Raw genomic sequence first — 22,336 nt, 5'->3', positions numbered from 1 at the left:
TTTTTTGTTGTGATTCAAACATTCTTGAGAGATAATTTCAGATTTTTTTGGTCTTGTGTATGTTTTTTTATTGATTCATCTTATAATTAGGGTTTTTGCTTAGTCTTTGTTCGATTTCGTAGTCGATTTCTATTGTTATTGCTTTTGGTTGTTTCCTATTGTTATTTTTTTCGATGTCGTTTTTGTTTCTATTTTATATATAATTAGGATCTTTGATTTGATTTTGTAACAAGTTTTTTTTTGTGTGATTTTGATTGCGAAAATTAGGGTTTTCTTGATTATTTGTTCGTGTATTGGTAATTTTGATTTTTATTTTAGGGATTCTTCAATTATTCTTTGCAATTTTGATTGCTCAGTTTAGGTTTTTGTTTAAAAATTTGATTTAGAATCAGCAATGAGATAATCGATGGGTGGTGTCGCGAGAGTTTTGAGGTTCGTTGTTGTTCGTTGATGGTAGGTTATGATACAAGTAGACTAGTTCTATTGTAATTGTATTGGAATTGGAATTGGAATTATAGTGTAGAAGTATTTGTGGACAGGGGTTTCAGATACAAGAGTTTATAATTCTGTTGTATAGTTTTCCAGTTGGGGAGTATAACTAGAGCTGATTTGTTATTTTCTTTTCTTCGAAAACTTGTTATCGATCAATCAATCAATATAATTTATTTTGTTTCTCACATTTCGTGTAATTTGAGCTTATTCTTTCATGTGTTTCTGCTTGTGTTTACTGTGTTTTTATCCATTCTTGTGGTTAACAAGGTCATATTTTTAGTTAAAAGTATAGCAGAACCGAAATTCAGGGCCATTGGGGGGTATTTGCGGGAGGAAATGATGATTAATATTTAAAAATCCAATCTTTGCTTTCATATAGTATGGATATAGTATGGAATGTCAGAACTCAAAACTCTGAAGTTTGTTTCTAGTTCATTCAGGTAGTATGGAAATGATGATTAATATTTAAAAATCCAATTTTTGTTGTGCCCTTGAGCGCTGCCTTTGTGTGATTGTTATGGCTATATGTGGTCAGGAGATATACTAATAGGTTTACTTTAAAATCTTTTTTATTTTACTTTAGATAGATTTAATTTACTTTTACTTTAGAGATAATTGATGTAGGAATTACCTTATTCAACCTTATTCATCTTCTGTATTTTTATGTAGGATCATCTTTTAGAATAGGATATATATAGAGTTGTTATGTTATTACCATGTCTGAAATAAATGGCTTAGGCTTTTCAAGCGTAGGTGCTGGAGCAGGAGCGGACTTGGATTTATGAGTCTCACATGCTGGAGCAAGAGAGGCTTAGGTTTGTCGGGTTGGGCAGTTGAGGGAGGAGCAGGCTTGGATGTAGGCTTGATCTCGATGCTCTTAATGGATTTGCCAGCTTTGCAGCAAAGCTTGTTTCTAATCTTCTCAAGACTACAACAAACCACAGTGATTGTCACCGTGTTATTCTTTTGATTGAACACTTGGTCTCGTATTTCTCGTCATTAAATCAAATGAAATCATATAACTCAGTCCAATTTCATTCATATACTTCTTGAATCATGCATATAAATATCATAAATCCAATCCTCTTAGCAAGCCTCACTCCCATCCTTGCTGCTAGAGCCTCAGCGAGCTTCACAGATTCAACAGCAGATCTTCCACAGCAACCAGCTTCCCCTCCAAATCCCAAATGCGGACCCCATCCCCATGCCAATCCCCTCCATAACTGCAGCATCTGTGTTCACTCTCACCCGCCCATCAGCCGGGTGCACCCATTTTTCATGAGATAAAACCAATCTCTCCCCTGTACTCACCTGAACATACCCAGCTCCCCTGAGACAGCCGATGCATAGAGTTAATGGAATGAATCTTATACTAGGCTGCTAGATTAGGTGCGCTTAGCATTACAAATAATTTGAAAAACTGTGATTAGCCTAGTTGTCTGCCCAAATGGTTACTAGTTTTGCATAGTTGTTTTGGTAATGTTTATAAGATATTTTTATTTACTTTTGACTTATTTCTATTTATTTTTGAATTGATAGTGCCATATTTGTAGGTGCTTTGCTCAGAAGTTCTTAGAGTTGAGCAAAACGGGATGCTGCTATGAACAAGAGTGCAGTCTACATACGTACTGATCATTGGATCAAGGGATCTGTGTATAAGGGAAAATGGTTTCCCTGAAAGTGTACAGTTTCAAGGACCTGCAAGCAGCGACAGTAAATTGTAGTACTAATCATTGGATCAAGAGATCAATGTATAAGGGAAATGTAAATGACAATCAGGTGGTAATAAAAAAAGATGGATGGAGATGTCAGCAAAGAGATTAATGTACCAAACAAGATCAACCATTTAATTCTCATCATATTGTAGGGGGTTTGCTTTTAGGATGGAATTGGTACTAAGTTTATGATATGCAGGTAACAGACCTTTGTGATTGGATATACCAAGACAGCCCCGATAAGAAAACCTTGAGTTGGGGATAAAGAATGCAGGTGGCTTGTGATGTTGCCACATGACTGAACTACCTACATAGATATACAAGCCCACCATATGTTCACAAGGACATAAAGAACAGGAATATTCTTCTTAACTAGTTTCTATAATTGATTGGTTAGTATAATTGCGATTAATTTGCTTCCTTTTTATGATGATAAATAATTTGATTTTTTAATTCATTATGCCTGATGAGTAGTAGCTATCTTTGGAAGGTTAGAAATTAAATATGCAGCAGAGCAAGATTCAGGTTACTTGTGGCACGTAGATTGGGTGTGAAGCGAATACGGTTGGAAGGAGATGCATTTTTTGTGATTAAGCTTTTCTTATTTACTTTTGAGTATATTATATTTACTTTTTTTTTATATAAAAAAACTAAAAACTAATGATTGTGTTAACGAATTATTCTTACTCTACAATAGCCTACTAGCTCAATAGGTAGAGCATTGTGCAAGTGCAAAGAAGATGTGGGTTCGAATCCCATGTAGGTTTATGTGTGTAATCTCTAGATTAGAATTCCTAATGTTTTATTAGATTTTTTTTTTTTTTTTTGTTTACTTTTGATATAGTTTTATTTACTTTTAATATGAAAACCTCTACGTCATATCGAACTCAATATATTTGTTTCTTATAATCTGACTCGCCTTGTAAGGATATGAAAGTCAATGACTCGGAGTTTTTGTGCTATAACAATGTTCCCATAGCCATTTCTCATTTCAAGATATTTATTATTCATATACTTTAGAGCTAATTTGATTTACTTCAATGATACCTTGGTTTACTTTTTAGCATTATTTATTTACTTTAGAGAATTATGATTTACTTTTGACATATATTATTATTTTCGTAAGATTTTCTTCTTACTTTTAAGAGATTTTGATTTACGTTTGACATATTTTGAATAATTTTAGAGTGTTTTGTAATTACTTTTTAATATAACCTATGTAGGAATCGAACCTACACCTCTATGCTTCCGCATAGTGCTCTACCACATGAGTTAATAGGTTTACTTTAAAGTCCTTTTTATTTACTTTTTATTCTTTTTTATTTACTCTTAGAGACAACATATGTATTTCTCATCAATGAGAACATTTTTTTGTTGTTGTTGAAAGAAAGCAGCAGCAGATTTTGATTAAGAAATGCTAGCATAATCTAGCATAACATCATTCATTACACGAGAAGTCAATCCATACTCATATATATATATACACTAACAGATTGGGGATATGAATTACCAGTGAATGGCTGGTCTACCATAGCCAAATCAGTTGATGGCTAAGAAAGTTCAAAGGAGTTTTGGCAGTGTTTATGATAGACAAACAAGTAATCAACATAAATGAAGATAAGTAATTACTATATTTCCGAAAGCAAGGGAAACAAACCAAAGCTTACCTTACAGCACCACAGAATCCTTCAGGAACAACCTAAACAAGTGAGGTAGTATTGAGTCTGCAAGAAATTGAGTTCCAAGATAAATACAACTCCTTTCATAATCATATATATCAAATTATTCAAAATTAGTCCCCTCCCGCCCAAAGGAAAAAGATCGCGAAGTATTAACATGCCAAGCCTACTACGTAATTAGACAGAAATCAGGACTACTTAGTACCAGAGCTCAGGTATAATTTACAACAATCCTCTTTTTAACACTGTATCAAATTTTCTTTTGACTAGGGCAGCTAACGCGCGCGGCTAGCCATTTCGAGTTAGCTTTTTTCAGCTTGTGTTTAGGAATGGCAATATCCATTTATCACATGTATACGTAATTATCACAAGTGTAGCTAAAACTTGGCAGTGTTTGGGTGGAACAACGATTACTTTAGTTGTGGACGATTACTGTTTTACATTATGTGTTTAAAATAAGTGTTTTTTTTAATAAAGCCTTTCGAATTTAGACCATAGTTTTAAGGTTTATTGGAACAACTAAAGCATCTAACCAAACGCATAATATTCTTCAACCATAACCTTGAAAATGTTACAAACAAAAGGTTCAAAAGCAACAATTACAACCAAACATTGAGCATAATATGTTGTATGTGGTAGTGTTCTTGTATGAAGAAACACTGTGTACTTATTCATGTTGTAGCTAAGTTGTTCTAGTAGAGTCTAGGAAAAGGAAATGGCTTTGATAGTCCACTTTAGAACCCGAAGTCTAGTTAGGGATGTTGATGCAATCTAAACGTACAGTAGCTTACCAAGTGGTAGTTATTACTTCAAATTCTTGTTAGTCGCCCTGTGAAATAGTGCATTGAAGAATACTAACCTCTATTTTTTAAATGTGAAGGAGGTATTAAGATGAAGGAGAAATAGGAAAGCCAAGTATATAAATTGTTAGAATTATAAAAGAACTATCAGTTTCCTAAAAAAAATAGTTACAAACTCTAGCCATTCTTGAGCTTGGTTTTAATTAGAATTGAATTGATAATAGGAAATGAATGCACGGAATTTGAAAAGAGTTACAATTATTATTTATGGGAATAATTATTGCAAATTATTTTTAAGTACGGAGTACTATTTTAATCTTCCTATGACAGATTGATAACGTAAAATGTTGTGCAACAAATTAAAAATATAGCCTCCATTGAGCTAATGAAAAGCTTTTTCACATTCATCATCTTTATTGCTGGTCAATTATTACTTTTGGGTTGTGCTTCATCTTCTTTGGGTTTTCTTCAGCGATGGTGAATAAAGATTGAGGAGATAGAAATTAAAGTGCAGAACTCATTAATGGGTAGGGATTAAAAAGGGGTAAGAATGTAAATAAACATTTTGAAGGGCAAAAAGGTCCGTGCACTATTCATACGAGCAACTTCTCACTTTTTATAAGGTAGGGATATTGTTTTATTGGTTTATTTATGAGATGAAATTATTTCTTTCAATTATTTGTCTGTATTTCATTCAGTTTACTGTAAAGTCTTTTTATTCACTTTAGATTCTTTTTTATTTACTTTTAAATACCCCAATCTTCTTGCTAGTTGGAGGTCGTATCTTAATGCGAGAACTTCAGCAATTGCAGGAGAAGTGTAGTATGAGAATAGTTTTTCAGCAGCTACAACCTTATCTAACTCATCCATGATCACTATCCCAAACCTAATAGCTTGCCCCACTCAAACATATGCATCCATATCCACCTTCTTGTAGGAGGGCACCGCCATTATGTGTGAATAGCACAAGAGTGAGAAGCAGTTGCCTTATTTCCCCTACTTAGAGCAGCAACACCCACACGAGTAGCAGCACACAGACTCCAACCCCTATAAACAGCGCACCCAAATGGTCGAATGCAATGGTAGCATTGTAACGAGCAGCAACAAGAACACGACCCTCCCTCTTACAGTAGCAGCTCCAGCATGGCTAGCAGCTGAAACACTCCCCCCACCCCCACCCTTACCCTAATAGCTCCACACACTTGGACCAATAATAACAACTTTTTTATATGATTTGTAATTTAATTTATACATTATTGTATTCACTTTTTATTTCAAAACATTTATTTTAATTTGATATGCTTCTTTATGTGATTAATTTTCAATTTTGTAAAGTAGGTTATGATTTGGCTCATCTTATAGGGAGACATCAGTCATAACTAAGTATCTATATTTGTATATCCCATTAAATGATTTCATTATACATACATTCTTGGAATTTTTAATTTACTTTTGGTATTATTTTATTTACTTTTAATTTGAAAAAAACATTTACATTAATATTTATATACCACTTTCATATAACTTGACTCATCTTGTAAGGATATGAAATTTAATCACAATCCAAACCCCTTTAGCCACTTCCATGATCTCCCCATCTGTATACACCTTGAGAAACCAACATAATGTATTAAGATATTCATGCACTTTAGAGCTAATTTGTTTTACTTCTTAGTCGATTTGATTCACTTTTAATACAATTTGAATAACTTTAGAGTGTTTTATGATGGAGGAGAAAAATTTATGTCCATGACTACACGGAATAATCAAATTTGGTTCATGTTAGCTGAATTCACTTATGGGATTAAGGTATTGATTAATTGATTGATTGATATAACCTATGTAGGAATTGAACCTACACCACTATGCATCCGCAATTCCGTATAGTGCTCTAGCACGTGAGCTAATAGGTTTACTTTAAAGTCTTTTTTATTCACTTTATAGTCTTCCTTATTTTATTTTATTTAATAGAAAGCAAAAGAGAAATATTATAAGCTTGAAATGTCAAAAGCAAACAAAAACTACCTAGCTGAAGGATATCCCACACTTTAAGTCCGAAGCTTGTGTTCTCATGCCTTTTGTTCTTCAAATGTTGATATAGCTTCAGGTTGTCGGTTAACCCCGCTTCTATTGCCATAATGAGAATGTGTCTAGCAGCCATTGCTTCAAAAACATCCACATCAAAATCAAATATTTTGCAAGGTTACAACAAGTTGCTGCCAGAGCATCCCTAGCATTGTCACGAACAACACCCCCCAACCCACTGAGCATATAACGTGGAGGCTCAGCCATCATTCCTCCCCACATTTTCCGGCCTCACCTGACTCTTGCTGGTAGAATGCCCATTCTCATTCTATACTCAGCCAAGAGTGGAAGGAGACCAACTTGACTCTTGGCTCTTACTGGCAGAACATGCCTGATATCATAAATAATTTAGTTACTCTAAAATATAATTGGTTTACTATAACTTGATTTCTATCTACATGTGAAATTGATAAAATAATTTGATTCATTGGGGCATTTTATCAAATAAACATCTAAAAAACATATGGGTTATATACACTTAACCCATGCAGTAAAGTTCAAACTAGAAATCATATACTCTATGCTTTTCATACAACTCAATTGTAGGATTTTAAGCATCTTTATAAGGCTAAAAACGCCAAGTATGATCTTGTCAAACCTAAAAATGTAGAATCTTCAACAGCTGCACTGATTTCTTACTGTTGTATATATATTATTGTGCAAGTATTTACTTAAGACGAATTCTCTTCATTACTCTATACCACTTCCCATGAACATCCTTTTGCATATAATATCAAACAATCCATTACTTACTAATATGAAAGCGCAAAACAACATATAACAATTTTTTTATGAGAATTATTGCTACTAGCTGAATATGTATCTAAATCTAAAAATGAATTCAAGTAGTTAGGTTTGATCAACCTGCAAATTTCATTGGGGAATTTAATCAAACAGTTAATGTGCATCAAAATTTAAGCACAAATTTCATTGGGGAATTTAACCAAAATTGACAAAATCAATCGATATACCATTCATAACTTCAGAAATTATAAATAAAAGGTTGAATTTCACTATAAAGAACCCTAAATTGACAAAAATTAATGATAAACCATTAAATTGAAATTCGTGATTCACAAAAACAAAACAAAAAAACAAAACAAAAAAAAGAGAAAATTAAACATCTTACCTCAGGAGCTGCTTCATTGGAGTAGAGCTAGCTCAAAAGCCGCTTCAATGGAAAATTCAGAGGCACTCATTGCTATGGAGGAGAGAGAAAATGCTTGAGGAGAGAGAAATGATAGGATGTGCGCTCGAATGCTCGATGGTTGGGAAACGAATGGTTCTCACTCTTTCCCAAATTAAAGTCAAGAAGAACCGCAATTCCCAAATTGCAGCCAAAGTTTTAAGAATTCCCGTTCTACCGTCCACGTAAGCACTGGTTAAAAAACCGGTTTTTTTTTTCCGGTCCAGGGTAAACCGCTACTTGAAGTAGCGGTTTCTTTGCAATAAACCGCCACTTCAAGTAGCGGTTTCTTAGTTTAAAACCGCTACTTGAAGTAGCGGTTTGTTTACAAAAAACCGCTATTTTATGTAGCGGTTTATTTTGGAAAACCGCTACTTCAAGTAGCGGTTTACTTTGAAAAACCGCTACTTGAAGTAGCGGTTTACCCTGGACTGGTTTTTTTTTTCAAACTTGCATAATCACTCAAAAAAAAAAACCTGCAAGTTGTGTACCTGTAAAACATGAGATATATAGCATATTTTCAACACAACCACCATAAATAACAAGTTTATGAAGATCTAAGGAAGTCGAAATTGCAAAGTCGAATATTTTTCAATTGATTAAATATAACAAAATCCAATTCTAAGCATTTACAAAAAAATTAGTTTAGTTCCAAAATATACACTTAGCTCGGGCGTTGCTTCTTCCCATGAGGTGACGATGAAGATGATGCAGTTGTCTCCTCTGGAATGTCATCCAGGCCAACTCCAACCCCAGACGTAGTGTTGCTACGCCGTCGGTTTCTCTGATACTGGCGATGCACTAGTGGAGGAGATGTCATGATAGTATGCTGAGAAGGAGTCGGTGGACGGAAGGCACGTGCTGAATGGCCTCCACGATGAGGTGGTGGTCTGATCGGCATAGTGTGCACAGTAGAAGATGAAGACGTGGACGGTCGAGGCTGCTGAATAAGGTGTGACTGCCCCACCCTAGACAAGGTTTGGCCACAAAATGATGTAAAACCCTGCATCGTCTGTATGGCAAATGGTATAGCCGTCTCTGGTGGCAAGTGGGAGATGGTCTCAGTAGCTCCCGATAGCTGGACGTGCAAATCAGCAAATGCATGTGCCTACATTTAAGTGTAGTTTTAATGTTAGTAAAATGAAATCAAAAACGTAAGAACTAGATTGAAATGAAGTGAAGTTCATACAAGCAGGAGGTCAGAGGTAGCTGGCTGGTAATGACTCGGGGGGCGCTCCTGCGAAGGTGGAGTAATGACCAGTCTCGTGATGCGACGGTACCAAGCCATGTACTCTGTCATGGCCGGGGAAGAAGTCCCAGTGAACGGGTATCCCTGGACGACTAATGCCTCTCGTCGACTCCACTCGTGTACATGGTCCGAATGCCGAATCTCCCAATTACGTTGTCCCCTTCGATCCTTCCTGTGTAGAGCAACGTCCGTGTCTACATCCTGTGGGATCGGCTGGTCTAACCCGAACTGACGAAGGACTCGGTCTGGGAGGTGGAACTCAACGACGTCAAAGCATATCAGAGGTGCCCGTGAACGCCAAATGTGCATGTCTGAGCGACAAATCTCCGGAAGTCGATCCATCACCGCCTCAGTATATGGCTGCCAAATCATCTAATTCCCAAAACAAGTATGTCAACATGTATATGACTAACATAATGGAAGAAATACAATGCACAAAAAAAAAAGAAACACCGATTGTACCTGGTCCTCGCGCTGATGGTCAAACGCATCTCTGTAGTATGGTAGTCCAGAAGCAGTATGCGCACACGATAGATGGACACGTAACCACCTGTAAAGACATGTTAATAATAATTCTTGAAAGATAGAATTGTAAGAACATGAACTTGAAGCAAACATTGTACCTGCACGCCAAAGGGTCAACACCTCGCTGATGCTGAGTCCCCAAAATGTCATCCTCATCCTCAGCCTCAGGGTCCTCCTGTGGCGGATCTCGAGGCCTCCTAATGTATGGTCGGCCAATAGTAATATGCTCCCACGACCACAACTGTAGTAGGATGAGCGGGCCTCCAATCTGTCTTGAATCTCGCTGACATGCTCGACATAGCTGCCGATACAAAAAACCAAGAGCCGCACTCCCCCAGCTGTAGGTCGAAGCTGTCTCCCAGTCTCGAAGGAACGGCAAGTAGTAGAGTGACACAGCATCGCCACTCTTGTCGGCGAACAGAATAGATCCCATGAGAGTGAGAATGTAAGCACGGCTATGGCGCTGAACTGTCAAGTCATCAGCTCCCTCTGGCATCTGTGAGAAGTGACGTCTGAGCCACGTCAACTTCAAAGTAGATCCCTCCAGAAACGGCTTACCGTTATCATCATGGCCAGGTCGAACTCCCAGCAACTCCTCAACTAGGTCATGCCATCCCTCAAATGGAGGTCCAATGACAGGAGGGCCGTGCACTCTCAGACCTAACAGGACGGAGACATCCTGTAAAGTAATGGTGGCCTCACCTACCACTAGGTGGAAAGTATGTGTCTCCTGCCTCCACCTGTCAACCAACGCCGTAAGAAGAGATCGATCAAGCAAAAACCCTCCTCCCAAAATCTTATGTACACCGTAAAACCCAGCAAGCCTAACGTACTCTAGTACTCCGCCATCTACCCTCCACTCACGTCCCACGCTGACCATATGCTCCCTAACTGAGAGAACTCTATCAGCTACGCCACTCCAAACATCGTGGCTCCTATGGGAAGTCTGCAAGCGTAGAACAGATGGATCAACTGGGCCTGGACGAATCACCGGCTCCATGGGACCTACACGATAACAAAAAATTGAATTAATGTTAAGCGTTCGAGAAAAAACATAAATATTAAACAAGAATATATAATTAATCATGTTACCCAGATGATCCAAATCCACCAATAAGAGTAGGACATGTCTTCTTGTTATGCCCAGGTCGCCGACAAACACTGCATGCCTTCTTCACACGATTGGGACGCTCATCCATTTCATTTCGAATTCTAGTGGACCGTCGGCCTGGGCCTCTTTTCAAATCTGGGTTGGCAATAGTAGTAGGACCATTGTAAGCTGACCAGTGGCAAGGATCAGGAACTGGTGCGAAACACTTCGCGTATGAACGCCTATATTCGGCGGTCATGAAAAAAGAATCCACAAAGTCTGCATGTGATAGGCTTCTATGACGACAAACTGCTAGTACATGAGAGCATGGGAGCTTGTATATTCTCAATTTCTCACAAGTACATGTCTTGCTCAACAGATTCACAGTGTGGGAGTTACCACCTTTACCAGCTTTTCTTCTTCCACAACCGGTCCTAACCTGATACAACCCGATGGCATCATAGTCAAAAGCAACAACCTCATGGTGCGTGGCTTTCTCCATGTTGGCTTCTATTGTGTTCTTAGTCTTTTCCGATAACTCATGGCCCTCTTCAAGTCTTCTTTTACTCCAACTTCTTCTAGTTGCAAAATAGGAGTTAACCCGGAAAAAGGTCATTTGCACTAAAGCGGTTATCGGGAGACATCGAGCCCCCTTTAAGACTCCGTTGAAAACTTCCGACATGTTTGTAGTCTTCACACCAAACCTGAAACCACCATCATGATGAATGGACCACTTACTGTACGGAATTTCCATCAAGTACCTACGGGCCTCTACATTCAAGTCACCAATTTTGTTGATGTAGTAATCAAACTTCTTCTTCTGCCTTGCAGTAGCTGCTTTGCCAAAGAGGTTCTTTATGACGACACTTTTAAATTTTGAGTTCACATTAGAAGCCAAGTGTCGTGTACAGTACTTGTGGTAGGCATTGGGCTCCTCCCAACCACTTCCAACTTCTTCCATTGCTGCTAAAATACCAGCATGTCTGTCAGATATCACACATAGCCCTTTCCTATCTGTAACTCGAGCACGAATACAAGCCATGAACCAAGACCAACTATCATTGTTCTCTCCTTCGACAACCGCAAAAGCAAGGGGGAATAGTTGAAAATTGGCATCCGTTCCCATAGCAATGAGTAGAGTGCCTTTGTATTTGCCATATAAATGAGTGCCATCAATGGTGATAAGGGGTCTGCAGTGACGGAATCCATCAATACATGGCTTGAATGCCCAAAAGACTCGTTGAAAAACATGTGTTCCAGGAACCGTACACTCTAACAACCTCCACTCAACAACAGTTCCAGGATTTGATTCCTTGAGAGCTTGCATGTACTTAGGCAACTGTTCATATGAACCCTCCCAATCCCCATAAATGAGTTTTATTGCCTTTTGTTTCGCTAGCCATGCTCTCTTGTAGGTTATTTGGAATCCATCAAATTTCTCTTTCACAAGTTGCACCATTGTCTTGATTTTCAATGAAGGATCAACGCGAATGACATCTAGAAGAGCATTGCAAACGAACTCGGAAGTCAGTAGCTTATGATCTCCTGAGTCGATGTCACCAACACAGTTACTTGCATGAGGGCCGTTGTACCTCACAATTTTAAACGTAGAGAGTGTTGGATCTTTCACTCCTCTAAGCCTCCACGAACAACTACGTTGTTCTTTCCTCTTGCACTCAACAACATATTTCTCTGGCTCTGCCTCCACAACTCGAATTGTTTGATTTCTAGCTATGGAGTAAGATTTCACAGCATCTTTCAGTTGTTGCAATGAGTCAAACTGCTGACCAACCTCAAATTCTCCCCCATTGTTATATGTCTCATTTCCTAACCAAGACATCCATGAGTTATTCAAACGAGGATCAACTTGCGCCACTTCATTGAAGTCTGAAGTGGGGGCGCTTCCTTTAATTGCCTTATCACGAGCTTCAATTACCTCTTCATCATCATCTTCATCAGTGTCATTCATCTCTGCATCGCCAAATACATCAACATTGTTTGGGTCAAGAGAATCAAGAATGCCTTGTGGTTGTGTGCTTGTCGAGGTTCCAACATTAGGCGATGAGGCCGGAGACCTAAACTGTGAGAGATGGTCATTGACATAATGTGGATCAACAAGCATTCTTGTGAATGACCCTATGCCCACACTTTGAACACCAGTGGAAAACGGTTGATCCACACTACCAAAAAAATCCATCCCCGGAAAGGAACCAGTGTTAGTTTGCACAACTGGCTCCTTTGGAACTTGTTCAATGAACAATTGCATTGCAACAGAAGAACTCTGAGTCACAGCAATCCACATAGCTCTAACAGCGTTGTCGTCATTTAACGGAATTGCAACATATGCCCCAGCCATAGGATAACGCATAACCACCTTCAACTCCACACCTCTAGGATCAACACTCAATTCTTCATATAGCTTGTTCAGAACTTGTGAATATGTCATCGCAGAATGTACAAACACAAATTTTTGATTCCCACCCCTATACGTTATATCGCTATCTTTGTGGACAATTTCTCCACCCCAATAGCAATATAGAGGGTAGTTCGGAACCTCCATGTTTCATTCTAGAAAAGACCATTATTAATCAAAGATATTAGATTGCAAAAATTCATTAACAGTGTGGCAATGTCCTAACATCAAGCAAGCAAACTACACAATTATAGCAACCTAAACTGAGCTATGAAGGTCTTAATACCTCTTGAAGCTCAACATGGGCATAAGTCATGACTACATGTACTTTGAGTTCATGTACTTTGTGTATAGAAGCTCTATTTTCACTTTCAAAATCAGCAATTATAGCAACCTAAACTGAGTAATGTGATCGAAACCATTAATAATTCTACAAGGGTTATATGTAAGGTAAGTAAATCAACAACAACAACCAAAACCAACCACAAACATACATACAATTCTGAAACTCAATAACAACAACAATAAACAAGAACACTAACAACAACAACACAACCAAAACCGAAACTCAATAACAACAACAATAAACAAGAACACTAACAACAACAACACAACCAAAACCAACAACAACAACACATACATACAATTCTGAAACTCAATAACAACAACAAACTCAATAACAACAACAAACCCAATAACTGAATACAAAAAATAATTAGGGCACTTACCACAAACAAGAAGATCAGCACGTTTCTTCTGAAATTAGCGAAGCCGACCACTAAAGTCGAACCCTCGGCGTCAACAGCGGCGGCCTTCGTTGCTGAGGAATGCTCCGGCGGTGTCGGTGGATTCCTTGGCTGCGCCGGCTTCCGTTGAAGGAGGTGTGATTTTGGTGGAAGGCGTGGATGGGATTTTGGTGAGAAGACGAAAATGAAAGAGGAAAGTGAAATCAGGAAATTATACCTGCTAGAAAACCGCTACTTGAAGTAGCGGTTTATTAAACAAAAACCGCTACTTGAAGTAGCGGTTTATTAAAAAGAAACCGCTACCTGAAGTAGCGGTTTATTAGTAAAAACCGCTACTTCAGGTAGCGGTTTTGCTGTAGACCGGATTTAAAATTTCTTCCCCCTGAACCGGTGACGTGGACGGTACTTTGGGAATTCTTAAAACTTTGGCTGCAATTTGGGAATTGCGGTTCTTCTTGACTTTAATTTGGGAAAGAGCTCTTATAACTCGGTCCTATATATATATATATATATATATATAGGGATAGGATCACGTGAAAACAAGTGGTAAACTGAAAATTAAAAACGCTGAATCAGAGCCGTAGATCACATTCGACGGCTGGGATTTCCCCCTAATTTTCGGACAAAAGCTCTTAGTTTCTCTCTCCTGTTTTATGATCACGCGTTATTTCTCTCTCCTCTCTTCTTGTTCTTAGTTTCTCTCTCCTAATTTCTCGATCATTCTACCATATTTGATGTTAATTTCTTAGATCGAGGTGAAGTTTCTTCGATTCTTCATTAATTTCTTTATCAACGATCTATCAAGTGAGTTATCCATCTTTATTCTTGCATTATATTAGTAATTTTGTTATTTTTCTTAATTTGAAATACCTAGGTTAGATTATGAAGTTATTTCTTCTGAATTTCATGTTAACCTTTTTTTTTAAAAAATTTTAAAGTTTAGCTGGAAATTAAGATATGTTAATTAATCTTTTGATTTCTGAATTTTATTTTAATTTTCTGATTTTTTTTCTTGTTTTTTATTTAGAAATTTTCGATTTCGGTTGAATATAGTTGTTTTGAGTTTTTTTTTGGTTCAATTTATGTGGATTTATTGCCGAATATGTACTCTTAGTTCCTCACTTTCTTTGTTTTCCTTCACCTTCTTTGTTTTGAGCTGTTTTTGTTTAATGTTGCTTGATTTTACGGAGTAGTAAATTTGTGTGTACTTGTTTAATTGTATCGAAGGATGTTATGAGTTTCTAATATTTAATTATAAAACTAATTTTGATATATATGATTGGATTTGATTGAATTGTTAAGTAATCTCTCTTCTAATTTGGTAGATGAGTATAGAACTATGCATGCTCTGCTATAACTTGACCTTGTTGTAGATGAAGGAACAAGGTTCGTTGATAGTTTGAATATTAATTGAAAGATTAATTTGTGTTGTTTCCAATATTCATGCTTTTGATGGTTGCCGACTTGGATGGAGAGGGAATAAGGCTTGGTGCTTCACCATGTTAGATATTGTATTTAAATTATCAATTGAATGAATATTATCTGTGAGCTATGAAGTAATTGTTTAATTTTGTCTTGATGTAAGTTACTTTGATCATTATCCACTCCGCCTCATTGTACATAACTAAGCTAATTAATCCATAGAGTTAGTTACAAGAATGTTGCTACATAAATTTGTTCTATAGTGGCAATTGTAGCTAATTTAATAGGTGTACAAAAATTAGAAAGAATATCATCAGTTGCCTCTGGTCCTTGTCACTCACAAATAGCCCTTTCGAACTGCCCCGAAAAAAATCTGGCAACCTTACCATCCCATACCCATTTGGCATAGGAGATGATGTTATGTTTAGTTTTGCTTGATTCATATGTCCTCTTCTACATACCCCGGGGAGGATGTATGCTAAATGAGTATTTAGCTATTATGTTGCCAAAAACCATCAACAAATTGGGTATTTTTTGTAAAGTAATATTGTAGAAAGCTGCCTGTGGCTCAAATTTTTGTATATTCTTTCATTATATTAGGAGTTAATTATTATTTTATTGGAATTTGAAATCAATCTTAATTATTATATTTGGATATTAGTTTGATAATTGGTACAACCGTAATGTATCTAGTTCTATCTACTCAATATTGCAGTTTTACTATGTTGGAACTCTTGGAAGCCTATTAGCTCAATTGGTTGAGCACTGTGTAATGACAGGATGTAGGTTCAAATCCTATATAGGCTTATATATTGACTTTTATTTGTATATAATTATCACTAATATAGTTACCATTTTTTATGTTTGGTGACCTTTATCATGAAAATGTTGTCAAAATTTGACATAATTACCTTATTTTTGTATATAATGACCTTAGCATCATGAAAATTTGTAAAATTTGTTTCAGTGACCTTATTTTTTTATATAGCAATCTTTATGAAAATGTCGTTAAAATTGATGTAGACACCTTATTTTTATATATAGTGACCTTTATATAAATGGTGTCAAAAACTCAAAGTCAATATAGTTACCTTATTTCTGTACATAGTGCCCTTTATGTAAATGTTGTTAAGATTGATATAATTACCTTATTTTTGTATATAATGACCTTGTGTAAATATCGTCAAAATTGATATAGTTACGTAATTTTTATATATAGTGATTACATGTATATGTCGTCAATTTAGATAAAGTTACCTTAATTTAGTATGTAGTGACCTTTAAAAGGTTGAATTGATTATATGTAAGGTTGGAAAGATCTTAGGGCTTTTAAACCGTCTGATCTTTTGTGCTAATAATGAATGGTTGAGATTTGTTGTTTTCAGCATAAGCCTTGTTTTCAGCATAAGCATTGTTTTCAGTGGAACCACCCCGTATGTATATATATATATATATATATATATATATATAACATAGACTTCTTAATATTGTTTCTCAATCACTTTTATTCACGGGTATTCAACATATAATTAGTTCGTATTAGTTTTTTTTTTTTTTAAAGGAAAGAAATAATATTATTAAATAATAGCCATACATCCTCTGCAATAATAAAGATATGTAAACCACAAATTTAGAAAAAATATCATAACTTTTTCAATCAAAAGAGAGTTTATGTTCTTATGTTCATGTTAGTTATTATTTAGTTCATATTAGTTGACTTTAGATTGCTTAATTCAAAGAGAGTATATGTTCTTATTTTGTAGAGTATATTTTTGCTATTCTGATTAACACACATATAACTATTATATTATATTATATGCTCTAGACTCTTTTTTTTTTTTTTTTTTTTTTTGTATAGTACACTTTATATATCCTTGACTGCTTAATATTATTTCTCAATCAATATTATTCACATATATTCAGCATATATTTAATCTATGTTAATTTACCTTTACATTGCTTAATTCAAAGAGAGTATATATTCTTATTTTGTAGAGTATATTTTTGTTATTCTTATTACCAAACGTACAACTATTCTATATGCTCTAGACCTTTTTTTTATTCCAAATGAGACTACAAATAACCAAGAAAAGCAAAAATCAAACAAAAAAAAAACCAATAAAACTAAAAGAAAACAAAAACCTAAACACCTAATTGCGGAGGAATAAAACCCTTTCAAGGCACTAGAGCAGGTTGTTCCTTCAACATAATTTATATTTTTCTCCCCACATTATTCCTATGTCTGCCAACACCATTTCTTATGATGTTGAACCTTTTTTTTTTAAAACTATGATGTTGAACCTAACCGTGGTCTCATTGTTGTAAACCTCGCTAATACTATCAAACTCAATTCGACCAATTATTTATCCAGTAAAAAAATATGTTAATTGTGACACGTTATCAAATGTTTTTTTATCCTCCACGAGTGAAAGAAAAATATAAGAAATAATATATTATATATCAAATGTTTATAAAAAAAATATGACTTTTATTCATGCTATCCGAGAATATTAAAAATCCTATTTTTAGAAGTTTCAATTCATACTAAATTTTGAAGTGTATTTAGAGGATATAAAAGAGAAAAAAGATATGATATTATTTATGATATATGAAGTACAATATTATATATACAATGATCACGTTGTTATTATAATAGTAAAATTTTCCAAATATAGATGGAGTTCGCAGGAAAGTAGGTGTGGCAGGCAAATAAACAAAGGGAAAATCACTTGCGTTGGTGTGGGCATGTAAGATGAAGACCTGAGGGTGCACCGATTTGAAGTGTCAAATAGTAGGACATTGGAAGGGTTAAACGAGGGAGAGGGAGACCGAAAATGACTTTTTTGGAAAAAGTTAGGAAGGATAGGAATTGTATGGATTTGCATGAGGATGAAACATTAAATCATAAAGGATAGAGAAGGAAGATTTATGTCGATGACTAGACAGAACAATCGATTTTGGTTCATGTTAGCTGACCCCGCTTATGGGATTAAGGCTTTGATTGATATATAGAGTTCACAAAGTTTCATATGTGGCTGGTCACTCTGTGTGGCTGATTACTTAGTCAAGGGTTACTCGGTCGGTTAGGGGTTAATTGGTCAAGAGTTACTCGTTTGGTCAGGGGTTACTTTGACAAGGGTTACTCGATTGATCAAGGATAACTTAGTAAGTCTAGGTTACTCAGTCAATGATTATTAGTTGTCAGGGGTTACTCATACTTTGGTGTGTGTCATTCGACCACACAAAAAAGCATTGTATTTAGTTTTAATCATTTTAAATATGAGGTGGCCAGTGACTCATGTAGAAATGAGAAAAATAATAACTTAAGGTAGGTATTGATTATCAGTTCATTAAATTGAATTATTTTTAAAAATTTCAGATTCAATTTAAGAATAAAAAAGTTATTTTAAAGCACAATTTTTTATATGTGACAGGCCACACGACTAAGGTTACTCGAGTTACTCAATCAGGGGTTACTCAAGTTACGCGATCAGGGTTTATTTGAGGGGTTTGACTAGGGTTTATTTGAGGGGTTCGGGCAGGGGTTACTCAGTTAGGGGTTTTATACTTAAGGGGTTACTTGGTCTGGTATTACTTGAGGGGTTACTCAGTCAATGGTTACTCTAGGGTTTATCTGGTCAAGGGTTATTTGAGAGGTTCAGTCAAGGGTTATTTTAGGGGTTCGTCAACAGTTACTTATTTAGAGGTTACTTGAGAGGTTATTCAGTTAGGAATTACTTGAGAGGTTACTCGGTCAGGGGTTACTAAAGGGTTTACTCAATCAGGGGGTACTAGAGGGCTTACTTTGGTTAGGGGTTACTAAAGGGTTTACTCGATCAGGGTTACTCGAGGGGTTTGATCAGGAGTTATTTGAGAGGTTACCTGGTGAAGACTAACTCGAGTAACCCCTGACCGAGGCCACATAGTGTGACTAGCCACGCGGAAAATCCCCCATTTAAAAGTAGTATATCATTATTTTGAGAGGTGAAAAATGTATGATTAAGACACTTATGTAAGTAAATTCATTAGTGTGCTTAAAGAAAGTATTATGGAAGAATAAAGTTACTAGGGTTTAGGCTAAAGCAAGAGAGAAAGAGAGAAGATAATGATTAGAGAATGATTTTGGTGCCCTGAATTGTAGAAAGGAGGGGGTATTTATAGAGAAAGTGAGTAGATGGAACACACAGAACTCTAAAAAGATAAAATCCTAGTATTGGGGTGTCGTGACACGGCAGAGGTTTCTGCGACACGACAAAACGTGTCGTGACACGGTACATAATACAGTGTCGCTGTGTAATAACTGCCCTAAAATGATAAAACGCGTGCAGGGTCTATGCAGAGAAAACGCGAGAAAATCCCGTGACACGGCAGAAAATGCCGGGACGCGGCAAAGTCCATCGTGTCACGGTGTACTTTTTTCATAAACACGTGAGTTAACGCGGAAATTAATTTTTCATAAACACGTGAGTTAATACACAAAATACACGAAAAAAGCACCGCGATCGTGTCACGGCAATGTGCATTGTGCAACGTCAGCTTTTGCCGCGTCACAACATTTTAGCTACTACGCAGTATTTCTAGTTTTTTACGCGTTTTTAAAACTAAGATAACTTTTAATCCGTTATTCAAAATAAATTATAATATATCATTGGAAAGCTTATGAATTCTACTTTCCAACCCAATTAGAATAAGGTGAAAATCATTTGTATATTTTAAGATATGGCGGTTTTAGGGAAATAGTGTCGGTTTTGGGCCTAGTTTAGTACTTTGCTCATATCTTCTTTGTTTTAAACAAGAATTGGTCTTATGATATATTGTTGGAAAGATTATTTAAAATCCTATCCAACCAAATAATAATTAGATAACAATTAAAGGGCCACAAAATTAGTTTCTCTCGGTTTTGTGATGTGAACACGAAAAGTGGAATGTAAGTTACGGTTTAGGGAACTGAGGTAGGAATTGGATTGGTTTATGAAATGTATTGAAGGGAAACATGGATTTAAGCACTCCAAATATTAAATACTCAACCCGTCCAATAATGGCAGTGAAAGGTTGTTCATCATCAGGTTTGTTTTTAGGGGGAGACATTTTTAGGTGTCTACAGAAGCCCCCACTTTGACTGAGTTTGTAGAAACGTTAGTTTCAAAAATGACTAGTAAAAGTAGTCGATAGGGAGGAAGAATGATTTAAGACGTTCTGCGATCCTATATCACTATTTATATGCCATTCCTGTAGAAAAATGTTAGTTCTACAGATAAAAGAGTAAAGGGATAGAATGCTTATCTGACACCAGTGTATCGGTGGCAAATATGTTCGATAGTATTTGACACCAGTTTATCGGTGACAAATGAGTTTTGTAGGTTTCTATTCTTGAAGAAATCCACCAAATGATGTTTGTTGAGATACTTTCCATGCTTGAGGAAAGTCGACAAATGATATAATCGATGACTTCATCGCCTGGAGAGGTGGCAACGACCGATAATTTTCCATGCTTGAGGAAAAACTTTTTTCATGATGAGATTGAAAGTCTTTGTGTATCGAGAACCTTGCATCGTGAATCGTCTTCGCTTTGGAGATGATCACTAAAATGATGATGGTTCGATTGTTCCCGAACGTGGGCTATATATGGTTCGCTTGTCCCCAAATGTGGGCTATAAATTGTTTGCTTGTCCCCGAACGTGAACTGTAAATAGTTCCCTTGTCCTCGAACGTGGGTTGTAGATGGTTTGCTTCTCCCCAAACGTGGGCTGTAAATGGTTCGCTTGTCTCCTAACGTGGGTTGTAAATGGTTCGCTTGTCCCCAAACGTGGGTTGTAGATGGTTCGCTTATCCCCGAACATGGGTTGTAGGTGAGACTTACAAAATAAAATTTGCCAAAGGACCCGTATAGACTGCGATTGACTTGACCAATTGACTTGACCAAACTTAACTTGACATGACATGACATGTGTATGACTTGTGAGAGTGTGTGTGTGTATGTGTATGATTTGAGTGTGTGTGCAGACACAAGTAAGCAAAAAATTTCCGTCATTTTTGTCAAGTGGAGGCTACCGACTTTCTACTGAAAAAGAAAGACGTGAAAAAAAGTTTTGATTTTTACTTTCCCTTGATGATAATTTTTTGAAAGTGTTTGAACTTCATCAAAAGAAAAAGATAAAAAGGGGAAGAAGTTTTGAACTTCCTCGTTGAGCAAGACAAAATGAATCGTATGGATTGAATTGCTTGTCTTGAAAATAATGTATGCATGATGCAATTTCTTAGGCCAGGAGGCTAAGGACAATTACATCATGTGACACGATAGATGAATGAACTTAGGTGATGGAGCTAAGCATCATTTATGGTGTAAAGAAAAGATCTTGAACGTAACTTAGGTCAAGAAGCTTAGCACGTGTATAGATGAAGTGATTATTGCACAATGAACGTTGCTTAGGTCAAGGAGCTAAGCACGATATTCTTTGTATGATTACAAATCATTGATATAAAAATGTTTCTCAGCACATTCTGCGATGCGTGAAACAATGAATATTGCTCAGGTCAGTAATCTAAGCAAGTATATAATGTTTCTTTTAATGAATGTTGTTTTGAAAGATGATGAAGCATGCGCGGTAAGGAAACAAGATTTCATGATAGAGGGTTCCTAAGGGAAATATGATATGGCTATGTATGTGTGAAAGAAGTGTGTGGAAGTGATACTAAGGTGGGGCTGCAATGGCTATGGTGATGGAAACAAATGTCAGAAGAGTGGAAATGGTGACCCTTTAGGCTAAGTAGGATAAATGATGTGGGTTCAAGCCATGATGTGGGTTCAAGTCTCCAAGTCTAGCTTTAGATGGATAGGGTCATAGGGATAAGCATTGGATATTCTTCAACTCAATCATGCATATGAATGTGGCCGCACCTCAATGTCAGGTTGCTTACGTATTCATTAGGAATT

General features: G+C 36.4%; 2 protein-coding genes and 1 long non-coding RNA gene across 6 annotated transcripts; all 3 read right to left on the bottom strand.

Moving 5' to 3' along the window:
• Positions 1–1,485: 1,485 nt before the first annotated feature.
• On the bottom strand, positions 1,486–8,122 carry LOC110714869. 3 transcript variants are annotated; one of them, XR_002510166.1, is made up of 4 exons: positions 7,901–8,122; positions 6,712–7,102; positions 3,875–3,931; positions 1,486–2,190 (listed from the first exon to the last, which is right to left on the bottom strand). It is a non-coding gene; the product is annotated as an uncharacterized LOC110714869 (long non-coding RNA). The 3 variants fall into 3 exon arrangements; XR_002510165.1 differs by having other exon boundaries at positions 1,486–1,822; XR_002510164.1 differs by having other exon boundaries at positions 1,486–3,931.
• Positions 8,123–8,529: 407 nt separating this feature from the next.
• LOC110714858 (serine/threonine-protein phosphatase 7 long form homolog) lies at positions 8,530–10,944 on the bottom strand. 2 transcript variants are annotated; one of them, XM_021893408.1, is made up of 5 exons: positions 10,824–10,944; positions 9,830–10,736; positions 9,669–9,756; positions 9,147–9,578; positions 8,530–9,065 (listed from the first exon to the last, which is right to left on the bottom strand). In XM_021893408.1, the coding sequence occupies exons 2-5, from the start codon at positions 10,729–10,731 to the stop codon at positions 8,622–8,624; spliced, it is 1,866 nt and encodes a 621-aa protein (XP_021749100.1). In that variant the 5' UTR covers positions 10,732–10,736; positions 10,824–10,944; the 3' UTR covers positions 8,530–8,621. The 2 variants fall into 2 exon arrangements, with proteins under 2 accessions (XP_021749100.1, XP_021749106.1); XM_021893414.1 differs by lacking the exon at positions 10,824–10,944 and having other exon boundaries at positions 9,830–10,763.
• LOC110714808 lies at positions 10,820–14,084 on the bottom strand. The gene is made up of 2 exons (XM_021893361.1): positions 13,963–14,084; positions 10,820–13,389 (listed from the first exon to the last, which is right to left on the bottom strand). Exon 2 carries the CDS (start codon positions 13,379–13,381, stop codon positions 10,820–10,822), a length of 2,562 nt encoding a protein of 853 aa, XP_021749053.1. The 5' UTR covers positions 13,382–13,389; positions 13,963–14,084.
• Between the last annotated feature and the right edge of the window lie 8,252 nt (positions 14,085–22,336).

This window comes from Chenopodium quinoa, unplaced genomic scaffold (assembly GCF_001683475.1).
Source record: "Chenopodium quinoa cultivar QQ74 unplaced genomic scaffold, ASM168347v1, whole genome shotgun sequence".
NCBI classification, from domain to species: domain Eukaryota; kingdom Viridiplantae; phylum Streptophyta; class Magnoliopsida; order Caryophyllales; family Amaranthaceae; genus Chenopodium; species Chenopodium quinoa.
The sequence above is the reverse complement of the archived record's forward strand: the minus strand, read 5'-3'. Positions and strand labels throughout refer to the sequence as shown.